We start from the raw sequence: 25,044 nt of genomic DNA, 5'->3' as shown, positions 1-25,044 counted from the left end.
GGCTGAGGTAAGCCAAGACCTGACTATATACTATATAGCAACATTAGAAATTAAATCTACCAACAATGTAACAATTGCCTAGCTTCATAAGGGGCTGAATTGGTACTTAGACTCAGGCAAACACTAGAGGAGAGGTGCCACAGAGGACCATTTAAAATATATTGTAGTAGTTACAGATTAGTTGATTTGGGGCTATTCATTTCATGGCTTGTTGTCCCATATAACTGTTCTGTTGCCGTGTGTGCAGTCCAGCTACTTTTCCATTACCGTGTTCATATTAATGTATGTTGTCTAATGTATTCTTTAGTGTTTTCACAATCTTAATATCTCTAGCTAATATGGTCTTCAGGTCCATGAATTGTTACTTTTCTATCTTGTAAACCTTGTAAAATCTTGTAAAAATAAAGGAAAGGGAAGGTCAATGAAAAAATTTCTTTTAAGCATCAATTACAATGTTGTACACAGTCAGGTCTGGACTGGCCATCCGGCACACCAGGCAAATATCCGGTGGCCAACAGCACCACATACTCACCTGATCTGTTGCTCCACCAGCTGCCAGCCGTAACCTATGTCATTAGGCAGCTATAGGTCTTAAAAGTGGCACGGCTGCCTTAACATGGCCAGTCCGGCCCTGTATACAGTAATCAATGCTACTGAATAAATCATCATGTATGTCATTCCATTGAACTTTCTTTATCAGCAGACCTGGAAGTTGTTATGTGATTTTTGGGGGGGATGTTCCCTACTTAAATTGGACCTTTCACCCAAAAGCATGCGGATGACATGCTCCACTGTAGGTTAGTAAACATCTGAAGCTTTATTACTTTTTAATGAGCTTTCATGGTAAATTTAATCACTCAGTCTGAAAAATTATCAGTAGGGAAAAGTAGGACATTTCCCTTTTTGCCCATGTGTTGTAGATAGTTCTGACATGAAAAGGGCTGGCAAGAATGGCAATCGCCTTCTTTTACGTGCAATTTCCTGTACAGCTACGAGAAGCCTGGGGAAACAGATATTTTAGCTAGAGTTTAAGCGAGACTAGATCCATTCTGTGGCTTATATATATATATATATATATATATATATATATATATATATATATATATATATATTTGATGTATTACATGAGGTATTTGTCTACTAAATGTGATGTTATAACTGGAGTCCTAGGTTGAATGTTGCCAACCCTGCTAACTTATTATGTAAGTGGTGAATGAATAACCATACTTCCAACTATATTACATCACCAATTCAGCCTGATTCTGTTTTTTTTTAAACTCTCGACCTGTCAACATTAGTTTTATGGTGAATAAATTTGGTGAGACATTCAGATTAATGATGTATTCCATTCAAAGAAAACACATCAAATATGTTATCACAAAGATCTGATGTAACTATTTACCATTATGGGTAATCAGTGGATTTCTAAAGCCAGAACTCAGAAGTTGCTACTCAGTATTGAGTGGCCATGCAAATACACCCTAAAAGTGCAGCTAAGACTCAGTAATGTAGCTGCCAGGTTAGTTTGACTTAGCTGAAGCATATTGCCATTGTGCAAACTGAGTACATTTACGTCTAATGCATTTCTTTCTTATGTTTTTTCAGACATTGGTGCACATCATGAGTCTGACAAGTGTATAAAATTTAATTCATGAACCCAGGGATGTATTCTGATATATATTCTGACCTGCTCTCATTGCCGATCAGGCCACCTCAATGTGTTGTTGATGAGCCGATCACATGGAAAATCTCCCTAACAGGCCCGTTTACACTGTGGAGGCCTGTGCCGAATTGCCACATGAGACGCCCTATCCGTGTGCTCTGTAGTTAGGATGGTGGCTGAGGAAGGGGTAGGAATACCAGTGATCAACTATTAACAAACTATACATATATATATATATATATATATATATATATATATAATTATTATATTTATAATTATATTTATATCATTATAAGATGACCCCCCAAAATTTGAATATTAATTTAAGAAAAAAAGAAAAAGTCTGAATATAAAACTACCCTATAAGGAAAATATTTACTAGTAAATATTAATTCACATGTAAACTATTTTTCATATTTAATAAAAACGACTAATTTCCTTTTATTTGCCAACCTGCCCTCCAGTTATGCACACCAGCCCCCAGATATGCCTTATACCTGCGTATATGCCAGTCTGCCTCATGATATGCCTTTTAACCCCCATTATACCATTCTGCTCCCCCTCAGAAATACCTTTTAACCCCTATATACCACTCTGCCTACAGGAATGCCTTATATCCCCCCATTTGCCACTCTGCCCGCCCCCCAACTTACCAATGCTTCCCCAGACTTGTCCCCCATACTTCAAACTCCCTGGTGTCTAGTGGCGCCAGCAGGTGGATGTCTGCGCAATGCGCGTAGACAACCTCTGCTGCCCATTAGTTCTGCCGGGGCAGCTAAAACGGAGCACCGGCGTGACGTGACCTTCCGGTGCTAAGTCATAGAAGCCCCGGCAGAAGTGCTGGCAGCAGCAGAGGTTACTAGAGAGGAGGATCCTGATCCCCTGCAGCAATGCGGGTGATCTGTGTCTTAGTCTTAAAGTCAGACCTCTTTTTGAGGTCTGATTATAAGACGGCCTCGAATATAAGACGATGGTTGTTTTTCAGAGCATTATATATAAATATATATATATAAAAATGAACAATACTCCCACTGTCTTTCTGTGCCATATGTTACCACTTTTTTTTTATATAACTCTTTGATAAATAGCTAACCGGCACACATCTTAATAAAGCATCCATATATAATCCATACTTCCTAACATGTGACCAAAGAGGGACAGCTTTGGTTCAGGGGGCGTGGCAGGGTTGGAGCTTCACTAAGCTTGTTATGTGACTTTGTGACCTATTAGATATTAAGTTATTTATGTAACCAAGTAAGGCACTTAAAAGAACTCTATTTACTTTATAAACACACTTATGCTGCTTCTGTATATATTATTGTAACTTTCAGGGCACTAGAACACTGGGGTAAACAGGGGAGGAAAAGAGATGGGGATTTAGGGGAAAAAGGGGTACTTGGGATGTATGGTAATCTACTTTGGTGTAACATTTCCCAGTGTAAGTTTGATATTATAGGGCAGAGCAGTTGTTCTTTTTGTTATGTTGTACTCTGCATTCTGTCTGCTTCTCCCCAGAGCCTGTGTTTTGTCTCACAGCCCAAAAGGTGCAGCTCCAGCCACAAAGGGCAGCGCAGACAGCTGTGATCAGCAGGGCTTCACGTTCTGTTACAAAGTAAAGCAACCAATCCGACTGAGTGGGTGTGGATAGCAATGGAGGGAGGCCCTGCCTATAGCCTGAATGCAGCTGCAGCTTGGGAGGTCCTTCCTCCCTTAGCTGCTTTCTTTCCTCTTGTGTTCCTTTGCTAAGCATGGACCTATTTTCCCCCCTTGTTATGTTACAGCTGCCGTGTGATACTTGACACGCATGCGTGGGGCACTGTCTAAAAATGGACATCTAATTCATTGCAGTGTAGTGGGGAGGACTGATGTGTGCCGGTGTTATCCTTCCGCTTGGGCTGATGCTGAGAGCAGAGTGCAGCTTACAGATCGGTATGAAGAGGCTGCTGCAGCTGCACAGGGAAGGCTGTGGGGTCGGCAGTTAGTGCCCCCCGGTCTGTTCGAGCCTGCTTTTCGTGGACAATATGGATCTGTAGGAGCCGATGCCCCAGGTTAGTGTCTCCTCCTCAGCAGTAGCATGTAGCATTCCCACTCCATGATAACGGGAGACCCAGCTCTCTTCATACATCCTGACGCCCTCTTTTTAACCCTTAACGGTGTATATGCGGTGTCTATAAAATGTGGGCCACCACGCACAGTGACCCACTTACTGTGCACAGCTGAACACCTCTCATTCTCCTTGCTACTTGATTATTGTTTATTGTGCATAGATACAGACATCCGTGGCCATCCATACCTTTATATCTACAGAGCCATAAGAAACATTTGATCAAATAGCGTTATTGGTGCCATCAGAGGAGGACCTAAGGGGGTAGATGAGAGGGGCAGCTGGCCAGAGAGTTTGATCCCCGGGTAAATGGACTAGGGGGTGGATCATTGTCTGGAAGCCCCTCACTTGGTTCAGAATTCCATTTGCTACTGAGTGCTTGACTATACTATAGTTAGGAAGCTGGTGCACTTAAGTAGGTGGACTTGTTGCTAATTTTAGCTGACCTATCCATTATAGTGCTATAGTAGTGAAGTACATACATACATTTACACATCCAGTTTGGATGTATCGCATGCTGGTGATACTGGAATATGTTGTCCTTGGTAAGGATCACTTGGTGTGGTTTGTGCAGCACTGAGATTTGGCCCACTCAAGTGTGCAGGGAGATCAGCTGCAAGGAAGATGCTACAGGTCCACTTCTCCACACCCACACATTGTGAGGTGCATGGAAAGGGGGGTTCCAGTCTGCTCGCTCCGCTGCATGCTTGCTAGGACTGGATATCTTTCACATAGTCTTGTGTACACTCATATGCTCCAGATAGGTTCTGCAGAACATGGTGCATTGGAACCCAAAATAAAGGTGGGTGCCAAGACAGCAATAGGTAATTGACATTGAAAAATGAGGACGGGTGCGCATGACATATTATTGGATCAGTAGTTATTTTACTTGGATAGTCCAGTTTTAACAGAAGAATACAAATGTAAAGAATCAGTGAGAACTTGTATGTGTGTGTATGTATATATATATAGTGCCAACAATTTATGCAGCACTTAATACAATACATATTCAAGGGGTATGACAAGACGAGAATTGACAGACTAAGACAAAACGATACGTTAAGTGGAGAGGGCCCTGCTCACAAGCTTACAATCTTGAGGGATATATATATATTTTAATTTCTCTTTTTCCAACATCAGGTTTTTACTGGTGCAGTATAGGCAACTACATTACAACAATCAGCTTTTCCCTGAATCAATCTATAACAAAACAATTGCTTGCATTTGCTTTAGCTTTGTTATATTTAATGGGTGACGATGAATCACCAAGTTAACATTCACGCTGTTCTCGATTTTATGTTCCTTCACAACGCCTATATGAAAATTCACACGTATTCATACATACCGTCAGAAATCTGCTTAAAGTGGGAGTCTGAGGTATGTGTTTGAAAGAGAAATAATATCAACAGCCAGAAGAAAGAACCCAGAGAGCTTTAGTGTGTATTTTACACGTGGTACGCATACAGTTAATGATGACCGCACTCGTTGGGCTATTTTTATATATCTTCATTGGTGTACCCTATATAATATAGGCAAGACAAAACAATGATTTGTATTCTGCCTTGGTACCATCTTGCTTGCATTTTTGTGGCAACCAATGTCCCCCTGCATAGTAATCAAAATGTTAAATGTCATTATGTTTAGATATATCAGGCTTTATCTGGCTACATTTATTAATAGTTCGGAGACAAACTGCTAAATGAGGATTGCCAGAAGCATCCCACTGGTTGCCAAGGTAATTGCTCCATATTTAGCAATTTGCCCCAGAATTTCCCGTTGTGAAGACAAATCGTGGTTTATTTTCAGAGACTGTGTGAACAAGTAGCGGAGGCATTGCCATCTGGCTGAAAGATCAATCATAATGTGATATTTGGAATTGTAACATGCTTAATGCCTATGAGAGACATCACAGTCTTGGGCCTGTCTGGTGAGAACTTTTTCAATATTATTATTTATTGATTTATATAGCGCCATCATATTCTGCAATGCTGTAAAATAGGTAAACCGGATACAGCAAATAGTATATCACATAACAGTTTTGACTAGCAGAAACAAAACCTGAAGAGGGCCTTACTCAAACAAGCTTACAATTTTTTAAAAAAATTATATGAAATACATCTATGAAATGCCTTTTAACCCCCTTAATGCCACTTTTCCTCCAGAAATGCCTTTTTAACTCTCTATACGCCACTCTGCCTCCTGAAATGCCTTAAACCTCCCTATATGCCACTCTGCCCCATACTATGCCTTTTAACCCCCTCAATGCCAGAGTGGCATATAGGAGTATAAGGCATTTCTGGAGGCAGAGTGGCACATAGGGGGTCAAAAGGCATATCATGGGGCACAGTGGCATATAGGGTTAAAAGGCATATCATGGGGCACAGTGGCATTTAGAGGGTTAAAAGGCAAAGCATGCGGCACAGTGGCATATAGGGGGTATAAGGCGTTTCTGGGGCAGATGTGCATAACTGGGGGGGAAGATGTGCATAACTGGGGGGGCAGGTTGGAAAATAGAAGGAAATAAAACCAAAATATTTTTCTCAATCATAGCTTTTATTAAAAAAAAATAGTTTACATGAATTAACATTTACTGGTAAAACTTTTTTCCTATAGGGTCGTCTTATATTCAGGCTTTTTCTTTTTTTCCTAAATTAATATTCAGATTTGGGGGGTCGTCTTATAATCGAGCAAATACGGTATATCTCCTGTACGGTGCTGCAGAATATGGTGGTGCTATGTAAAATAATAATGGCCACCCATTGCAGTGTAGCGTGCAGCTGGACGTAACCAATTACATAGCCTTAAAGTTTCATGGCCAATTTTAAAATGACACTCCAACCATCATTTCGATTTCCGCATCCATGGCATGTGCTCCCATTGATTTCATACCTGGCACTGATTGGCTGTTTACAGCAGCCAATCCGTGTCAAGAATTGTCGGGCCTCTGAGGAGAAGGGCTGCTGCAGGAACAGGGCTACAACTTCTGTTGTGTTTTATTTATTTATATTTTGAAGAATGCATATTAAATTAGTCAGAGTACGTTTAGTATGTGTTCTTCTTTAATAAAGGTGTCAGGTACAAGAAACTGTGCCCTTAATTCCCAAGAGGAGAATATAGACACCATAGTGTATGTTTTTTAAAGCGTGGCTCGACAAATCCCAAGGTCCGTGTAGTTTAGATGTTAGATTTTTAAGATCTGGCTCTCTGGCTCTCTGGCTCCTAACTTTTTGTGACTTTTACATTGATCTGTATGGGGTGTACTTTCTGGTTTGTTTCTCTGGCTGCTAGGTTCTATGCACACTTATCGAGCCCTAAAAAGAAAAAAAGAGAAGTGTGACTAAAGAAACATTTTAAAAGCTTTCTTATATTGTCTAATTGTTTTTTTTTAACAAATTTCAAGGCTTTTTAATTTGTTTTATAAATTGATTTTAGTGCCATGAAACCTAGTTTTGCTCTTAATTTAAACTATTGTTCTTCTTTTGTGCTTGGTTATGTAAAATGTTACAACGATATCAGAATATATTTGGTCAGGTGGTGCTTCTAATCATGGGAAATGTTATTTCATAAGCAAAATATAGGGATAATGAAAGTGCACATGTTCTGTTACTACAAAGTTTTTTATGAATTGTTTTCGGTTTCAAAACACTTCTAGTTTTCACATAACATAATGTTTTTAGATAGTTGCGTCTTTACCATGTATGTGGAATGTAAATTTTAGCTCTGTTGCTCTAACTCAATCTACTACATAAAAAAAAATCAACTCCTTTTATTAGAAAGGAGACATTCGAATATCACTGCCTTAGTTAACCATGAGACAATTTTACTCATAAAATCAAAGAACGAGACTTAGATGTGACTTAATTAACATGCCCATAAAGAATCAGCAAAGAATGGTTACCTACAGGGCCATGCTCTCTAAACTCCCTCCCGAACGTTTTGGTTCTGTTCCGTTATGTTCAACTAAATTAGCCCCCCCCACCATAGAGCTTAATTTTTCAGGATATATGAAAGACTCGTATATATGCACTCTTATACTGTATTGATTAGTGAAATGGTTTAGCTAGGTGGCAGGCATGCTTTAAAGTAAACTTTAAAAATAACTTTGACTTCTTATCCCCCCCTCCCGATTTTCTAGTGCCCCCATATTGTAAGCCAGACTTTTTCTTCGTACTGGAACTAGCTGCTACAAAGTGATCTATCCGGTTGCTGCTACAGTGAGCGAGTTTTACCCTGATCTTACTAGATCTTAATTGCTTCTAGATTGTAAGCTTGCAAGCAGGGCCATCTTTACCTAATGTATCGGTTTGTCTTAGTCTCTCATTTCTGGCTTTATCATACCCTTTGAATGTATGTACTGTAAGAAGCGTTGCGTAAATTGTTAGCGCTATAAAAGTTAAATATAACTATCTCTTTTTTTAAATCCAAAACGTGTGATCCTCACTGCAGGAACAGCTGGCCTCAGCTGATTGGGTGAGAAATGTTCTGACATCATCAGTACTTACCTCACGCAAAATAATACAGATAGAGCTCATTTTCTGAAAATTCCAGTGGGAGATGAAAAATAACTTATCAGATATGCTATTGTAATTGTTTACAGGCACTTTGTTTTACTAAACTGTAAGATGTAAGGAGTAGGAACAGTAATCAGTTAACTTTCAATTCTATTTTTCTGTCTGGTCAGCAGTGTCCTGTTTGTTGTTTTTGTTACAGCAGAACAGGAAGTTCTATATATATATAAATATAACATCATAAGAATTTACAATCCAAACTATAGAATGGTGCTTGTGCTATATCTAAAGCATGGGCATGGTACTGGTACCCAAAAAGAAGGAGTTGGTTCATTCGTCTGTGCCTCAATAAATATAGTTCCAAACTGCCTTGTTGACGAATCACACTTCACTGTCTGATGGACAAATCTGGGTTTGGCAGATGCTAGGATAACTCTACCTACCGAACTGCATAATGCATGCTGTAAAGTTTGGTGGTGGAGGGATAGTGGATTGGGGTTAGGTCCCTTAGTTCTTAGTGAAGGGTTATATTAATGCTATAGCATACAGACATTTTAGACAATTGTAGGTTTTCAACTTTGTGGCACCAGTTTGGGAAAGACCCTTTTTGTCCCAGCTGGGTCTCTGCCCTCATACACAAAACAAGGTCCATACAGACATGGTTTGATGAGTTTCGTTGTGGAGGAAGTGGAGTGGCCTGCACAGAGCCCTGGACTTTACCCCATTGAACACCATTTGGATGAATTGGAATGCGAGCCAGGCCTTCTCATCCAACATCAATCCCTGACCTCACAAATGCTGCATTGGCTCAATGGACAGAGACAAACTCCATATTGTGGAATGCCTTCCTAAATGAGTGGATAGCTGCAAATGGTGGGGCACTTCATAATAATGCCTATGGTTTTGGAATGGGATGTTCCGCAACCTCATAAGGATGGCCAGGTGTCCATATACTTTTAGCCATATGGTGCATCTTATAATGTGTGCACAATGTCCTGCAGCCACATACTATATGCATACTACATAGGGGGAACTAGGCAATCATTGAAAAAGATTATGAGCCTGCACCATTTCAGGATTTACAATTGACGTACCAGCAGCTCAGCAAGTTTAACAGTGAAAAAGCACAGTATAACAGATACGAATATTGTTCAGCCTAAAAAGTTAAGGATTTGGAGTTGTTTGACACACTAAAAACATGTCTAAATTTGAGCTAGGGGTTCATGTCCCATTGTGGTACAAATTGCATAAACCTCTATTTTACACATCAAAAACACTTCCTAAGACGCCACACCTCTGGGTTCATTTACATTTCTTTACTTTTCTTGTCTTGATGTAATATACTTCAGATCCACGCACATATACATGCCTTTTGTCCAATTGTGACTTAACACTCTACTTTTCACTTACAGTATAATTTAATGTTTTTTTTCAGGTTCATTTGTTTAACTATGGCTTAAGAAGTGTCCTTAGTGTCCTGAAAACGTGCTTTAAATACCATCCTCTTATTTAGCCATTAAATACATTGTTTTTGCTCCAATTTTGCCATTTCTCTATAAAAAGTACCTTGAGTTCCATCAATTCAGATATTTAAAACAAGTGTAAACTAAATGCAGCATACTAATAGAAACATAGAATTTTATGGCAGAATTTCCTTTACTTTAGCAATCTGTTAATACATAACATCACGTGTATATTTAATACGTCACATGCATGTTTAAATTCATTTAATGTATTAACCTCTACCACTTCTGCTGGGACGCTATTCCACATATGTACCAACCTCTCAGTGAATTACATTTTAGTTAATTGTGTGTTGGTGTTTCCGGTACATAAAAAAAAAAAAAAAGGCTCATACAGGGGTTCGCTGGGTGGTTCGTTAACAGGGCCAGAAATATAAAGCAGCTCTGGAAATATGTTCGACACCAGCCCCATATATTTTATTGAGTGGTTGAGCTCATGTGCCCGCACACCACACCAGCGGTAGAACTTGAAACCACAGGGCCCTGGGGCAACATGTGCCACCTTTGCACCAAAGCAGCTTGTCTGTGCCATCTTTGCCACAAAGCAGCTTGTCTATGCCATATCTGCCCCTAAACAGCCTACTTATGTCACGTTTGCCTCAAAACAGCCTGCCTGTGTCACATTTGCCCAAAAACAGCCTGCCTGTGCCACCTCTGCTCCTAAACAATTATTCATTCTAGGGCTGAAACAACTAATCGATAAAATCGATAATAATCGATTATGAAAATCGTTGTCAACGAATTTCATCATCGATTAATCGGATCGATTTTTATCGATTATAAAAAGAGGTTTTTTTCAGAGCAAATGCTCTGAAAAACTCCTCTCCTTATATAATCCGACCTCAAACAGAGATCGGATTATAACACCGGAATCCAGATCCCCCGCGACGCTGCAGGGGACCTGGATTCCCCTCACTGTCGGCCGGTCTCTCACTTCCGTCTCTCTCCCCCTCCCATCTGCCTCCTCCCCCCTCCCATACATCACTCTGCCTCTCTACCCGGCACCGTTACTGACAGCCACTTTCATTGCAGCTTCATAGAAGCCTCAGTGTAAGTGAAGGTGATTAACGGAGTCTGTCTGTGCGATGCAGACCCCCACCGGCTGACAGAGAATCATCCTCTCTGATAGCCGGTGAGGGTCTGCATCGCACAGACAGCCTCCGTTACTGCCCTTCACTTACACTGTGGCTTCTATGAAGCTGCAGTGAAAGTGCCTTCAGTAACGGAGCCGGGTAGAGAGGCAGAGCGGTGTATGGGAGGGGGGGAGGAGTCAGAGGGGTGTATGGGAGCCACCCTCCAATACACCACTCTGGCTCCTCCCCCTCTCATACGCCACTCTGCCGCTCTACCCGGCTCCCTGGTGTCTTGTCAGAAACGGAGGTTCACAGGAGGCACAGTGGAGTATGGGAGGGGGGAGGAGGCAAAGTGATGTATGGGAGGGGGAGGAGCCAACGTCATGTATGGGAGGAGGCAGAGTGGAGTATGGGAGGAGCCAGAGTGGTGTATGGGAGGGGGGAGGAGCCAGAGTGGTGTATGGGAGGGGAGGAGCCAGAGTGGTGTATGGGAGGGGGAGGAGCCAGAGTGGTGTATGGGTAAGTTATAGTGGTGTATGGGGGGTATTATGAATTTTTAGGGCATATAGGGGGTATAAGGCATATGGATATTAGGCATATCAGGGGGCATAAAACAAATCTGGGGGTAAAAGGTATATCAGGGGGCTCAGTTGCATATCACTGGCATATAAGGAGTATAAGGCATTTCAGGGGGCACAGTGGCATATCAGGGGGCACAGTGGAATCTGGCATATAAGAGGTATAAGGCATATATGGGGGCAGAGTGGCAAGCTGGGGGTCAGATGTGCATAACTGGGGGCAGTTTGGTAAATAAAAAAATTTAAACAAGGCTTTTTTCTCATAGTTTTTATTAAATATGAAAAATAGTTAACATATGAATTAATATTTACTAATAACTTTGTATTAAAACCTAGTTTGAGAAGCACTGTGTTTGGGTTCTTGTAGCTTTTATTATTATGTCAGTAAAATAAGAAGGTGAATAGAGAGAGGCCATTGCAATAAAGAGATGAAAGTGTAAATTGTACGTTTTTTATTGCAATTTTTCTTCAATTTAAAATAATGTATTTTTTTATCCGATTAATCGATTAATCGACAAAATAATCGGCCAACTAATCGATTATTAAAATAATCGTTAGTTGCAGCCCTAATTCATTCATTCACTCGCTAACTTATTCATTCAGCCTTACCTCACTGGTCAGGGGGCCAGCGCAGATGCATGTGTGGGCTTCAGCCGTCTAATGCGGCCTAACGATGTGGCACCCGCACACTTTGTGAGGCTACTGTCTTTACCCGGCCAGGGTAGTTTGAAAATGGATGGGGAAATGAATGTGCGAGCTCCACAGGGGTAAGCTGCAGGCCCGCTGCAGGAATCAGCTTGTGTATTTGGATATGTGGGAATGTGCTCATGCACCCACTAGACATTGTTAGTAGTCACTACGTTTATTTACTGTAAATAGCTGATTACATATTAGATTAATTTTGTATCTGTGTCCAAAATGGTATTTCATATTAGCTTATTTTCTAATGATCTCAAGCAGACAGGAGTTCTTGAAATGGGTTTGCTGTTTGTTACTAAGTAACAAGCAAATTTCTTTGTGTAAAGCACTTGATGTGTTACACATTTACATGTCAGTTCTTGGTGGTTACCCATTTAAGGATGTAGTGTTCATTGTACTAGAGTACAGTTTCCAGAGATGAGAAGAAATTTTATGTTTTTCTCCTGTTTTCGTAAAAATGCATTATTTGAGAACAGGTGCATACAATTATAGTATACAATAGTTAATAAAGTATACTATTTAATAAAAGTACAAGCGCAACTGAATGCGTAGGATTGCCTTTCCAATTTTGCTCTGAACAGTCCAATAATGTCAGAAGTTCCTCTGTATCCCAGGGAACCTCATTCCAGAGCCATGTTATGTCTGACAATAAAATGCATATAATGGATGCTGAGCAATATGCTCACTGATGCCAGTGTGTAGTCACATACTTTCTGGAAGACTGAGGCCTGTTCCAAATCAACTTAACTTACCTTGGTAAAAAAAGAAGTATGTTAAGTAGTGAGATATGTGTGAGAGAATATGTAAGCATGTGTAAAGAAGAGTGTGTTTGTATGTTCGAGGAAGCAAATTCGATGTTTACTAACCTGATTTTAAGTCTTGGCCTCCCATTCCCTTCAGTGGCCATAAGAACAACCTTTCCTCATGAACCCACTGCCCTGGAAGTCTGAAAATAAAATATTTTGGCAAATAATTTGCCGATAATTTGAGCTTTTCAGCTCACTGACTTCTTTTATGCAGTATGAAGGGCTTCTCATATAAGCTCAAAGTTTTCCCTCCATAATGCATAACTTATTTGGGGATATACGTTTTCTCCTTAACTGGGAACTTGGAGTCTTCGGATAAAGCACTGCTTTACTCAATCTCCGGAATACTTTCATCTTTTTCCAAGCGTTAGGAATGGTGTTTAGTTACCCCCACTCCCTGCCCAGTTCCCTTCCCATGATAGACCCTTTTGTCTAGCTTTGCCCTATGCAGAACTAGGCCTACCCTCATGAATGGATAGCCTCACCTATTTCATGAAGCCACTTCCCCAGGAGAGGAAAGAGCACCAGGCAAGATTCTGTAAGAATCTGTAAGATTTTCAATAAGCTGTAGATGAGTGTATTCTGCACCTATTGTAAAGTGGCACCATATCACTCTAAATACTTGAGTCCCTCTCCTACAAGTGTATGTTTATTATTTAATCTGTAGTTTGTTCGAATTATAAAATTAGTGCCAATTTGGTATGCTCTGGAATAATGTGACCGAAACAGTTGATTATCACCTTAAGTGATTTTGAGAAAATATTATAACTCCAATTAACACATTTATAACTATTCAATGAAAGTGAAACACAGATATTTCCTTTCTGCTGTTTTAGTCCCTGTTCTGAATACTTTAATATGTATTCTTCCAAAACAGAAAAAAATAAAAAATAAAGCACTTACCTGACAAATAAACCTTGCTGCAAAATCTTGTAATGTGTGTGTTAGTGAGTATGAGTGTTTAATTTGTGTAAGTGTGTTTACATATGTGTGCCAGAGTGTATGTTGGAAGGGGGGTAAAGAAGGCACAGACAAGTTGTTTGGGGGCAATGATGTCACAGACCGGCTGTTGAAGTTGATGGGGTTCCCAGGGCAATTTTTGCACCATGGCCCTATGGTTTCTAGTTACGTCCATGCTCAAGGCCTATGCAAGCTTGCAGCGAGGACCTCTCACTTGCTACTCAGTACCTTTACTTGAAAGCCATTGTTACATAATGATAGGGCTGCTGTTAAGTGTCTGTTAATTGCTTTCCCGCTGTTCTAAATGAGTAATGTAAATATACAGGCTCATTCCTATATAATTTTGAATTTCTCTTTACCTGCCTGCTTTTTTTTTTTTTTTTTTTTTTTTTTGTTTTAGTTTTTTTACATTAAAACACAGCATAACTACTGGAATTAACAAAACAGCAAAAAAATTCTGAAAATCCAATGACTAGATAAAACTACTATTGAAATCAAAACAGTAAAAGTAACTAAATAGCAGTGAATATGTTAAAAATACAGATCTGTATTAACACTAGCGTTGCCTTAGATTGCTGATATTATCTACAGTTAAAGTCTGGTAACTAAATCATTACATTGTATCAACATGTGAGATCTGTGCTAAGAAAAGGAAAAAGACCAAATAGAATGGTATAGTAGAGGGGATTCTAAAAAAGTAAATTAGGCTCCCATTAAGATCCCCTACTGAAATCTGATGTGCATTTTGGTAACAGTTTGCACACCCTGACGAAGCTAACGGTTAGTTAGGAAAGCACACGTTGGGTTTCTAATAAACCTAATATGTATGTTTTGCTATAAAATATAAATGGGATATGTGACTGTTCTATTTCACATAAGTACCAAACCATTTATTTATTACCGTATTTACCCGATTATAAGAAAAGTTTTTTTCCAGAGCAGATGCTCTGAAAAATACCCCTCGTCTTATAATCGGGGTCCTCTTATAATCAGACCTCAAATAGACTAAGAGAGACTAAGATCCAGATCCCCCGCAGCGATGCAGGGGACCTGGATCTCCCTCCTGTGTTATGCCCCCCCCAACTTACCGGTGCTTCTGAGTCCCCGGTGCTTAGTCCTGGCAGCGCGTAGAGCTCTACGCGATTCACATAGACAACTTCCGCTCAAGCGCGTAGAGCTCTACACGCTGCCCGGACTAAGCACCGGGGACTCAGAAGCACCGGTAAGTTTGAAGGAGGGAGAGAGAGGGAGTGTTAAAGGGGGGGGGGCATAAGGCATTTCTGGAGGCAGAGTGCTCTGTGAAATGCCTTTAACCCCCTTAATGCCACTATGCCTCCAGAAATGCCTTTTAACCCTCTATGCGCCACTCTGCCTCCTGAAATGCCTTATACCTCCCTATATGCCACTCTGCCCCATAATATGCCTTTTAACCCCCTAAATGCCAGAGTGGCATATAGGGGTATAAGGCAATTCTGGAGGCAGAGTGGCACATAGGGGGTCAAAAGGCATATCATGGGGCACAGGGGCATATAGAGGGTTAAAAGGCAAATCCTGGGGCACAGTGGCATTTAGAGGGTATAAGGCATTTCTGGGGCAGAGTGGCAAGCCTGGGGGCAGATGTGCATAACTGGGGGGGCAGGTTGAAAAAAAGGAAATAAAAACAAAAACAACATATTTTTCTCAATCATAGCTTTTATTAACAAACAATTGTTCACATAGTTTACATGAATTAACATTTGCTGGTAAAACTTTTTTCCTAAAGGGTCGTCTTATATTCAGGCTTTTTTCTTTTTTTCATTAATATTCAGATTTTGGGGGGTCGTCTTATAATCAGGGTCGTCTTATAATCGAGCAAATACGGTATTTTTGTAGCTAATCTTCATGGTTACTTTACAATTTCAAAAAATCAAGATTATTTCGATATAATCAATTCTCACAGATGTTTTAATTGATTACACAACATTAATATACCAACAGGGTAATTCTAATGGCATATATTCTTAGGTATTCCCAGTTGTGCTGTTAACCTTAGTAATTTACCATATATCTTTGGCTGTAAGCAATTACCTACTCATTAGCGGAAGTCTTTTTTTATTTTTAACCATCCCTTAAATATCATTAGACTATGTATCATGCTGTTGTTCTTTTTTTATATTATTATAAATAATCATTAAACCAGGGTGGAAGAAGTTGTGAGTACCATTTGCCTGCTGGGATACAGTTTAATATAAAAGTAAATATATTTTAATATTTTCAGTCCAGAATTTTCATATTTCAGTATATATGTGAAATCTGAAAAATCATATCCTACACGGAAGATGAGTCTATCATACAATAATCAGATAAGTATTAGGGAGGCAGGTTATATGAAGGACCAATTGTTCCCCGTCCTTAGAATGGCCACAGTTGTGGTTTAATTGTTTGGATGCCGGCTAAAAGACAGGTTACAGTGTGCTTTGATTGAAGGTGTAGATCTTATCCCATTGTGGATACACATGGAATCAGGAAGCCTTCAGAGTCTCGTTCTTATTTTTTGTATGGATATAATGCTAGTACAAGATTTATGTGTGAATTGTTGTATGATAATCAAACAGCTATTTGCGATGGGCTTACAAACTGTTTGAGCCATTTCCAGTGCTTAATTGAATTTGTATACCAGGAGCTCTGCATCCATTTTCTGTATTGCAGTACTTTATAAAAACTTACTATTATCGGAATTGACTCCAAGAAAATTACTTGCATCCAGTTCTCTGTAAAAAAGATATTGAGCTGTGTGATTTGTGTTGACATTATCTCTGACATCCAGATTTATAAAGCATAAGAGAGAGACTGAGAATGGTGTCTGTAAATCATATTTCCCATGGTGATGGAAATGTTACCAGTGAGCTACAAATGTGTGCAAAGCAATATCTTTGACACCGTTTTAGAGACATTTGACATTCAATTTACAAAAATAGCAGGGTGTCCCAGAAATATTAGTGATATGGATCAATATGTGCAAAAAGAAGATGAGACATGAAAGGGACATTAGGTTGTAACTTCAGACATAATTCATAGTTCTATATGCATTACATTTATTTATATAGCACCAGCAGATTCTGGAGCATTGTTGCAATAGGGGACAGTGAAAATTATTAACAAAGCCAATTTAAAATAACAACATTAACACACATTAAAACATATTGACGCAGATGTGGAAGAGTGCCCTGCTCTTGTGAGCTTACAATGTATACTCAGCATTGTTTAGTTTATGGTGCTTATCACAGGGTTAACGATCAGGTTACAAAATGTTTTAAAAAGTTAGTAATCCAAGTAATGTGATTTGTGAAACATTGTTTTCATATAGTACTCAATGTATGTTTGAGACATAATTAACATAAGTAAACAAGCTTTCTTTTTAAATCAAGCCTTCATCTCCCTTTGTTGACTCGGTGTAGTAAGAAGCAAAAATAATACTGGTATTACTCTCCCTTTTAATATTTATGCTAACAAAATGGCTAGCAGTATGGTCCCCTAATTAATATACAGCTTAGGAATGTGTCTTTTTAGTTTTATAGCCTGGGGTCATATAGGGACACCTCCTATGAGAAAAAAACTGCCATAACAATAGTTTGAAATAAGTAATTTTATGTCCCTGTCCTATATACATTTGAAATAAAACAACCATAGTTTTAAAAGATTGTACTGTTATCCTATCATTTCTTGCTGACATCACCTCTTCCTGGGTACAGTGTATTCTTCCACTCAAATCCCCCTGGTCCTGTTTGTAAAAGTAAACTGAACACAAAGAAGATAGATGTATGTGTATATATATAAAGTGTTAAGAAAAAGTAAGTGAACCTTTTGAAATTGCCAGTATTTATGTATAAATTTGTCTTATGATATGATCTTCATTTATGATAATGAACAGACACAATCTGTTCTAACTAACAATATGCACATTATTGTATTGTTCCTATCCATATTGAATACATCATTCAAATATTCATACTGTGGAAAAAGTATGTGATCCACTAGGCTAATCACTTCAACAAAAGCTAATTGGAGTCAAGAGTTAGCCAACCTGGAGTCTGATCAATGAAACGTGATTGAAAGAAGCTTATGCTGATGTGAACCATACCTCACAAAAGAATAAATCTCTAAGGACCTATAGTCTAGGATTGTTGATTTGCATAAAGCTGGAAAGACAAATTGTTTATAAATAAATAAGGACAATTTAGTACTGTGGCTACTCGCTCTAGAAGTGAGTGCCCAGCCAAGTTGACTCCAAGAGCACAACACAAAATGCTCAATGAGGTAAGAAAGAACCCTAGCAGCTAAAGGCTTGAAGGAATCATTGGGACTGGTTACATTTCTGTTCATGAGTCCGTGTCGTATGCAAATTATCAAACAGGCATGAAGACCTTGGCAGGACACCATTGAGGAAGCTGCTGCTCTCCAATTTAACATCCTTGTTCACTTGACGTTTGCCAAAGCACCTTACCAACACTACTGGGAAAATGTTTGGATTATTGGATTATTTGGGAAGAACACACAGCTCTATTTATGATATAAAAAATGGGCATCATATTACGGCTGCTTTGCTGTCTCAGGACCTGGCCAGCTTGCTATAGTCCAGAGGACAATGAATTCTCAAGTTTATCACAATAGCATATGAGATAATGTCAGGATGGCTGTCCAGCAGCTGAAGCTCAGTAGAAGTTGTGTAATGCAGCAGGACAGTGTAAAACAGGACATTAAAGTAAATCGACTACAGAATATCTTAAAATAAAGAAAAATCCTCTTTTGGAGTGGCCCAGTCACAATCCAGACCATAACCCATTAGAGATGCTGTGGAATTAGCTCAACAGAGCCGTTCACGCCAGACATCCTTAGAATATGGCTGAGCTTAATAACATAACCCAACATCTAGTAATTATAGAGTGCCTTTTAGTCACGCTCTCAGAATTAACCAAATTGGCAGCTGAATAATAGTTGTTTGTTATTACCAATATAACGACCTCTGATGAAGGGCTGAGTTGATCTTCTCAGGATTCGAGCCTGCAACCCTGAGGTTTGAATAGGCTCTGCCGTTAGGGGCTTTTACCTTCTGAGCTATCTCTCTCTAAAGAAGAATGGTGCGTGTTTGAGGTTATTGCTGCCAAAGGAGGTTTGATCAGTTATTAAATCCAAGACTTCACTTACTTTTTCCACCAGCACAGTGAATGTTTAATGGGTGTGTTCAATAAAGACATTAAAGATTAACATTGTTTGTGTATTATTAGGTTAGATGTAGATAGGATCAAATTTTATATTATAGGTGCTATGGAGAATGCAGTGCAGCTTCCAATCTCTGGGGGTCAGTGGTGCATATATATAAATGCTTCCATGTAATCAGTGACTATTTCTCTGCAGCTGTCGACCACAGATGGATTACTTTTTATTGCATTGTTTTTCTTTTTCATTTGAATTTTTTTTAATCTTTTTTTGTTCCCAAAAACTTGTACCAGTCCTCCCACCTCCTTGTCGCTGCAAAAAACATTGGAAGTACTAATATGTCAGAAGGGTCCTCTTGATACTCTTCTGTGGACATACAAGTACATCCATCAGGGCATAATTAGTTAAATAGCCTGCTTGGAAACATGAAGTATTTGTTTTAAATTTGTTTTAAAATCTGTATTATGTTTACTATTCTCTTTTAAATATATTCTTCTATACATTCAGGTTCAGCATTGTGCTAGGAAAATTACTAGTGCAGAAAAAATATATCAAAATATTAACACAACAAAAATATAAAAATCCCATAAGATCATGTTGGGTTCATTCTACGGTTTTTATTTTTGCAGGGTTGGTATGCTGTTAATTCCAAATAAAGTACAAGGATGACCATATCTGAAAAAGTGAGTAGCTTCAGGTTTACTGGCGTGTGTGTCCCACAGAAGGGGTTCTCAGTTTTAGTTTTATTATTATGTTGTCTTTTTTTCTTATACAAGTTATTAAAGCTGTAGTCATGCCCATGTTTTTTATGTTTTTAAATGAGTAGACCGAAGTGGCTATACTTACTTTTACACAGAAACACTAAATGTTTGGTTTGTTTAATACCATATATATTGGCTGTACTAATAATATTTGTCAGCTCTGCTTGCTTTGCACAGAATTATCCTGATAAGAGATGAAGAGGCCTTGTTGCAACATATGATTGTTATGTTTGCTTTGTAGTCTGTTTCTCCCTTGCCCTAACTGCTCAATTATAAATGAAGATTGCATTCATCAGCAGAATGATGTAAAAAAAAATCATAGTTTCCTATTTTTGTGCGTGTGTGTGTGTATATATATATAACACATTGAAATGACTAGAATGTAGGAGCCTCTTGCTAGATAGATTATATGGTTGTCATGGAAACAGAGTTGGCCCACAAATAAGGTCCAAGCCGTGGTGTCTGTCATATCAAAGAGCTCTCTAAAGCTACTATTTAACCCTTTCTAGATGAAACAGATATAGGCCACAATTACTTGATGTGACATTACCATTCTGCCAACGCCACTGGGTATTGGAACTTATGGCAGCTTAAGTTATATATGAGAATTCATCTGACAAGAAAAACATGTCATAGAAGTCTTGATTTTCATGCACCAAAATACACAGATGACCATGCAACAAGTACCTTGGTGTGCTTTTACTTGGATATCGGCTGGAACGTTCCCTTAAGCCATTCAGTATATTCAGTGTAAGAAATGTGATATACTCTATTAACCCAGTTTACTTCTTCGTGAAATGTGCAATATGATTATTTACTTAACTTACTGCGGAGTATATTTTAGTTTGGGTATATACTTGTACTGTGGATTCACATTTAAAATGTAACGTTCAAATAATATTTTATTAAGATCTCTAATTATTAAAGGCAAGATTCAGAGCTTCACTGTTTGATAGCACTACAGTATGTACATTGTACATTTTGTGCCTGTGGTTTTCCTCTTCCTGTATTTTTATACAATTACTATACTTTGGAGAATGAAAAGAGTGCCTATAGTGATAACAAGCAATGCACAGAATTGAATAAGAAGTAAATGGTGTGGGGACTAAATAACAAGTCTTCATGTAATGTTAATCCCTTTTTTTTCTTACTATGTGAATTACATTACATTTCATAAATGGATCACTAGTCATTCCATTTTTTTCTACAAGGATGTATTTTGTTTTGTATGCTTGTTGTTGGTGCATAGGAAAGTAAGGAATGGCCACTCAGACCAATCCTAGAGTATAACGAACGGTCTTAAGTTCCTGTTTAGCTGGTACTGTTCCAACTACTAACTGAAAAATAATAGTACTGTAGCTTACATACCTGGTAGGTATGTAATCTTTCCTGATTATTGCTGGCTGTAACTATGTGTTTGGGGTCTATTCGTTATAGGGTGAATTTACATAAGTGATTTTGAAGAAATCTCCCTGATTTTATACAGAGTAATCCAATTCTTCATGCAACCGAAGCTCTCTGTGCTTGGATCTTCATAACGTATATTGTTAACTCTCCCTTTAGTGAATGAACCCCGCAGTGTGTTTGTTCCAAAAGACCTCTTAGTTTTCTGTGTAAAAACAGTTTCCAGTGTTTATCTTCCTTTATTTGGAGTCCTTCTTTGGCTCTATTTTCTGTAACTGCTGCCTTTCCCTTCATACTGCTGTCTCTATGTTATGCATATGTTTACTTACTCTACTGTTGCTATTTCACCTTACTTATCTGGATCCGTTCTGTCTTTAGTCACCTGTCTTTCTCTGTTTGTCTCCCACAGCTCCACCTGTTTTTCTATTTTCAGCTCACTTCCTTTTCTCTTTTTTTTTCACCTAAGAGTATGATTTTCCTCACGGTATTTGCTTATTCAGCATTAAACAACCCCTTAGGGTTTATATATATAATATTTTCCTGGCAAGAAAGCATTTAAATAAAAAATAAAAAAAATACACAATTGCCAAAGATTAATAAAATATTTGTATTAAATTATAATGATGTAATTCTTCATTAACAGTTTATGTAAAGTTTTTTTTTTTAGGTTTCCTTTTTTAAGTTTGCAATGTAATATTTTTTTATTTTTAATTTTTTTTTTTCAGGTCAAAACGAATGAATTGGAAAGTAGCCATGAAAATGTTTTATGATCTGAATTTCCAGTCCAAGTGTCACCATGGAACATGACACATCACAGAGCGTGCTGACTTGCTTTGAGAAAATTCTTTACTTTTACAATGATGGTGTTCTCAGCAATGCTAACACCTGTTCATCCAGTGACTTCTTATAGCACTCACATTGTCTACGAAAATGGTTACAGCAACTTAACACCACCTCAGCCTTCGTTTCGTGGTAACTTGGATATACCACCAAAGTATAATCCGGTTGCCATGCCTACAACTGAGATTAATCCTTTACAAGTGAACGCTTCTACAACGCCACCCGCAAAATATGTAGCCGATACATTAAGTTTACCCCTTCAGATTATACTTTCTTCAGTGATGATTATTATACTTTTGCTCTCATTCCTTGGGAACTTTGTAGTGTGTCTCATGGTCTACCAGAAAGCTGCCATGCGTTCCGCTATTAATATTTTGCTTGCTAGCCTGGCTTTTGCCGATTTATTACTTTCTATTCTGAACATGCCTTTTGCTTTAGTGACAATTATCATCACCGAGTGGATTTTTGGTGACATTTTTTGTAGAGTGTCTGCCATGTTCTTCTGGTTGTTTGTAATGGAAGGTGTTGCAATTTTGCTTATAATAAGTATAGACCGATTCCTCATTATTGTTCAAAAGCAAGACAAACTAAATCCTTACCGTGCAAAGATTCTAATTGTGATTTCATGGGCCACATCTTTGTGTGTAGCTTTCCCTCTATCCATTGGAAACCCCCATCTGCAAGTACCCTCTAGAGCACCACAGTGCGTGTTTGGCTATACCACAAACTCTGGTTATAAAGCTTACGTGATTCTATTGGTATTAATTTTCTTTTGTATTCCTTTCATGGTGATGTTGTATGCTTTCATGGGCATATTGAACACTGTGCGCCACAATGCAGTTCGTATACATAGCCATCCGGACAGCATATGCCTCAGCCAGGCCAGCAAGTTAGGCCTTATGAGCCTCCAAAGGCCTTTTCAAATGAACATTGACATCAGCTTTAAAACTCGTGCCTTCACTACCATTTTAATTTTGTTTGTAGTCTTTATAGTTTGTTGGGCACCATTCACTACATACAGTCTTGTTGCTACGTTTAACAGTAACTTCTACAACAAGCACAACTTTTTTGAGATCAGTACATGGCTGCTTTGGCTGTGCTACCTCAAGTCTGCACTAAACCCAATAATTTACTACTGGAGGATAAAGAAATTCCGTGACGCATGCTTGGATCTGATGCCCAAGTACTTCAAATTTTTACCGCAGTTACCAGGCCACACAAGGAGGCGAATTCGGCCTAGTTCCATATATGTATGTGGAGAACACAGATCTGTAGTGTAAAAATTAATAGACTTTCCTTCAAAGGGTGACTGCCATGAATCTTACTACTTATATGTGAAATATTTCCTGTGTGCTACAAAAAAGTGATATTAGTTGAGAAAAAAATCTCCGCCGGGAAAGCAATGTAAATTAAAAACACGATACCTCTAAGATATAAGGTGAATCCTTATTTGAGAAATATTTTGTCAGGTTAATGCTTACCAGGCCTGCTGTTCCTGTATTTGCAGGCAGTCTGTATGCTGCTACATTCGGTGGATGTGTCATTTTGTTTCTGAATCAATTTCTTTGCTGCTTTTTTGCTATGATAGTTGAGCCAAAAATGTTGTGTAGCTGAGATTTGCAAAATATACTTTGTTTTGTTTTGCAAACTAATTTCTGATATTGTTAGTGTGTTCCTTTAATTCAGAGGTAAGCAACATGGGTTTCTCCACCTGTGATTAACCTATATCTCCCATAATAATTTCCCAGCACTCATGGTAGATAACCCACAGTTGGAGAGACCTAGATCCCTTCTTTAAACCCATTACTGAGAGTTCCAGAACTGTGTGAATTTGCTCTCAATATGTTTCTTTATACTCCTACAGGATGGGCAAAATGTTTTGTGCACTTTATAAGAATGTATAAAATACTGTTTCTGTTTTCTTCTAGTCTGATAGGAGAGGAAATTTAAGGACTGAAAAAGGTAGTTTTTGATACATAAATATAACTACATCAACAAATGTACAGCTCTATGAAAGATTTATATATTATCTGATATTAAGGTGTAATCATGTCCTAGCAATGGGCTGTAACTTCCGGTGTTATGCCAAGAGTTAATAGCGTGAAAGAGTGTGTGTGGGTGTGTGTTCATATAGCACCAAAGTGTAAAAAAAATAAATAAAAAAAAAAAAATGTAAGACAAGAAAGAGGAGCTTTAGGACACATCTTAGGACAGACCACTCAAAATAATAAAATACTCTGTAGTATTTGCGCAGGTGTAATTTATTAAATGGCAAATAAAATATATTAAAGTAATTTTAATAGCTAAGTGTACACTTGCATACATGTGAGTTATATACTGAGCCTAGTCAGCCTAGCCTGAATATGCCACTGCTTTGAACCACCTGCTTGTTTTTTGTGGCTGAATTCCTTTCTCCCTCAATTGCAGGCGTATCACGTTCCTATCTTGCTCATCCATCATATATCATGTGTGCATTCTCAGTTTTCCACATTAAAAATGTATTTTACTTTGTCGCTTGTAAGTTGGGTATCCCAATTAACTTGATCTTACTGCACATGACATCACAATATGAAAATGCTTAGATTGAATTCTGTACGAATAACTTTCATCTGTGCAGATCTGTAAACCTAAAATAGCTTGTCTCGTTGATTATATCTATTTTTTGCATAACTAATTGCTTATATTGGACAAAGTATTTATTGTGGTTTGTCCCCAGTTCTGGATAAATCATATTGATTGTAATGTATTAGTTTAAAAGTTTTTTTATTGTGAAGTAATATCTTTACTTCGAAAAAAAGTGCTTGTGTTGAAGAAGAAAATGGCACAAGATATTGTACATACAGAAAACAAAATGCTATTATGGACATGTAAGAGATTAATTGACTTTGTTGGATTGCTTTCCTCCTAAATAGCTGGTTTTACATAATAA

General features: G+C 38.4%; 1 protein-coding gene across 1 annotated transcript; it reads left to right on the top strand.

Moving 5' to 3' along the window:
• The first annotated feature begins 3,385 nt into the window (after nt 1–3,385).
• GPR63 (G protein-coupled receptor 63) lies at nt 3,386–23,854 on the top strand. Its single transcript, XM_053458456.1, has 3 exons — nt 3,386–3,711; nt 19,740–19,793; nt 22,001–23,854. Exon 3 carries the CDS (start codon nt 22,133–22,135, stop codon nt 23,393–23,395), a length of 1,263 nt encoding a protein of 420 aa, XP_053314431.1. The 5' UTR covers nt 3,386–3,711; nt 19,740–19,793; nt 22,001–22,132; the 3' UTR covers nt 23,396–23,854.
• The last annotated feature ends 1,190 nt before the right edge of the window (nt 23,855–25,044 follow it).

This window comes from Spea bombifrons, chromosome 3 (genome assembly GCF_027358695.1).
Source record: "Spea bombifrons isolate aSpeBom1 chromosome 3, aSpeBom1.2.pri, whole genome shotgun sequence".
Lineage (NCBI taxonomy): Eukaryota > Metazoa > Chordata > Amphibia > Anura > Pelobatidae > Spea > Spea bombifrons.
Note: the sequence above shows the minus strand (reverse complement) of the source record. Positions and strands in the feature narration are given on the sequence as shown.

What these genes read in the sequence shown, in the direction of transcription:
- GPR63 (XM_053458456.1), top strand. Translation starts at nt 22,133, where the DNA reads ATGATGGTGTTCTCAGCAATGCTAACACCTGTTCATCCAGTGACTTCT.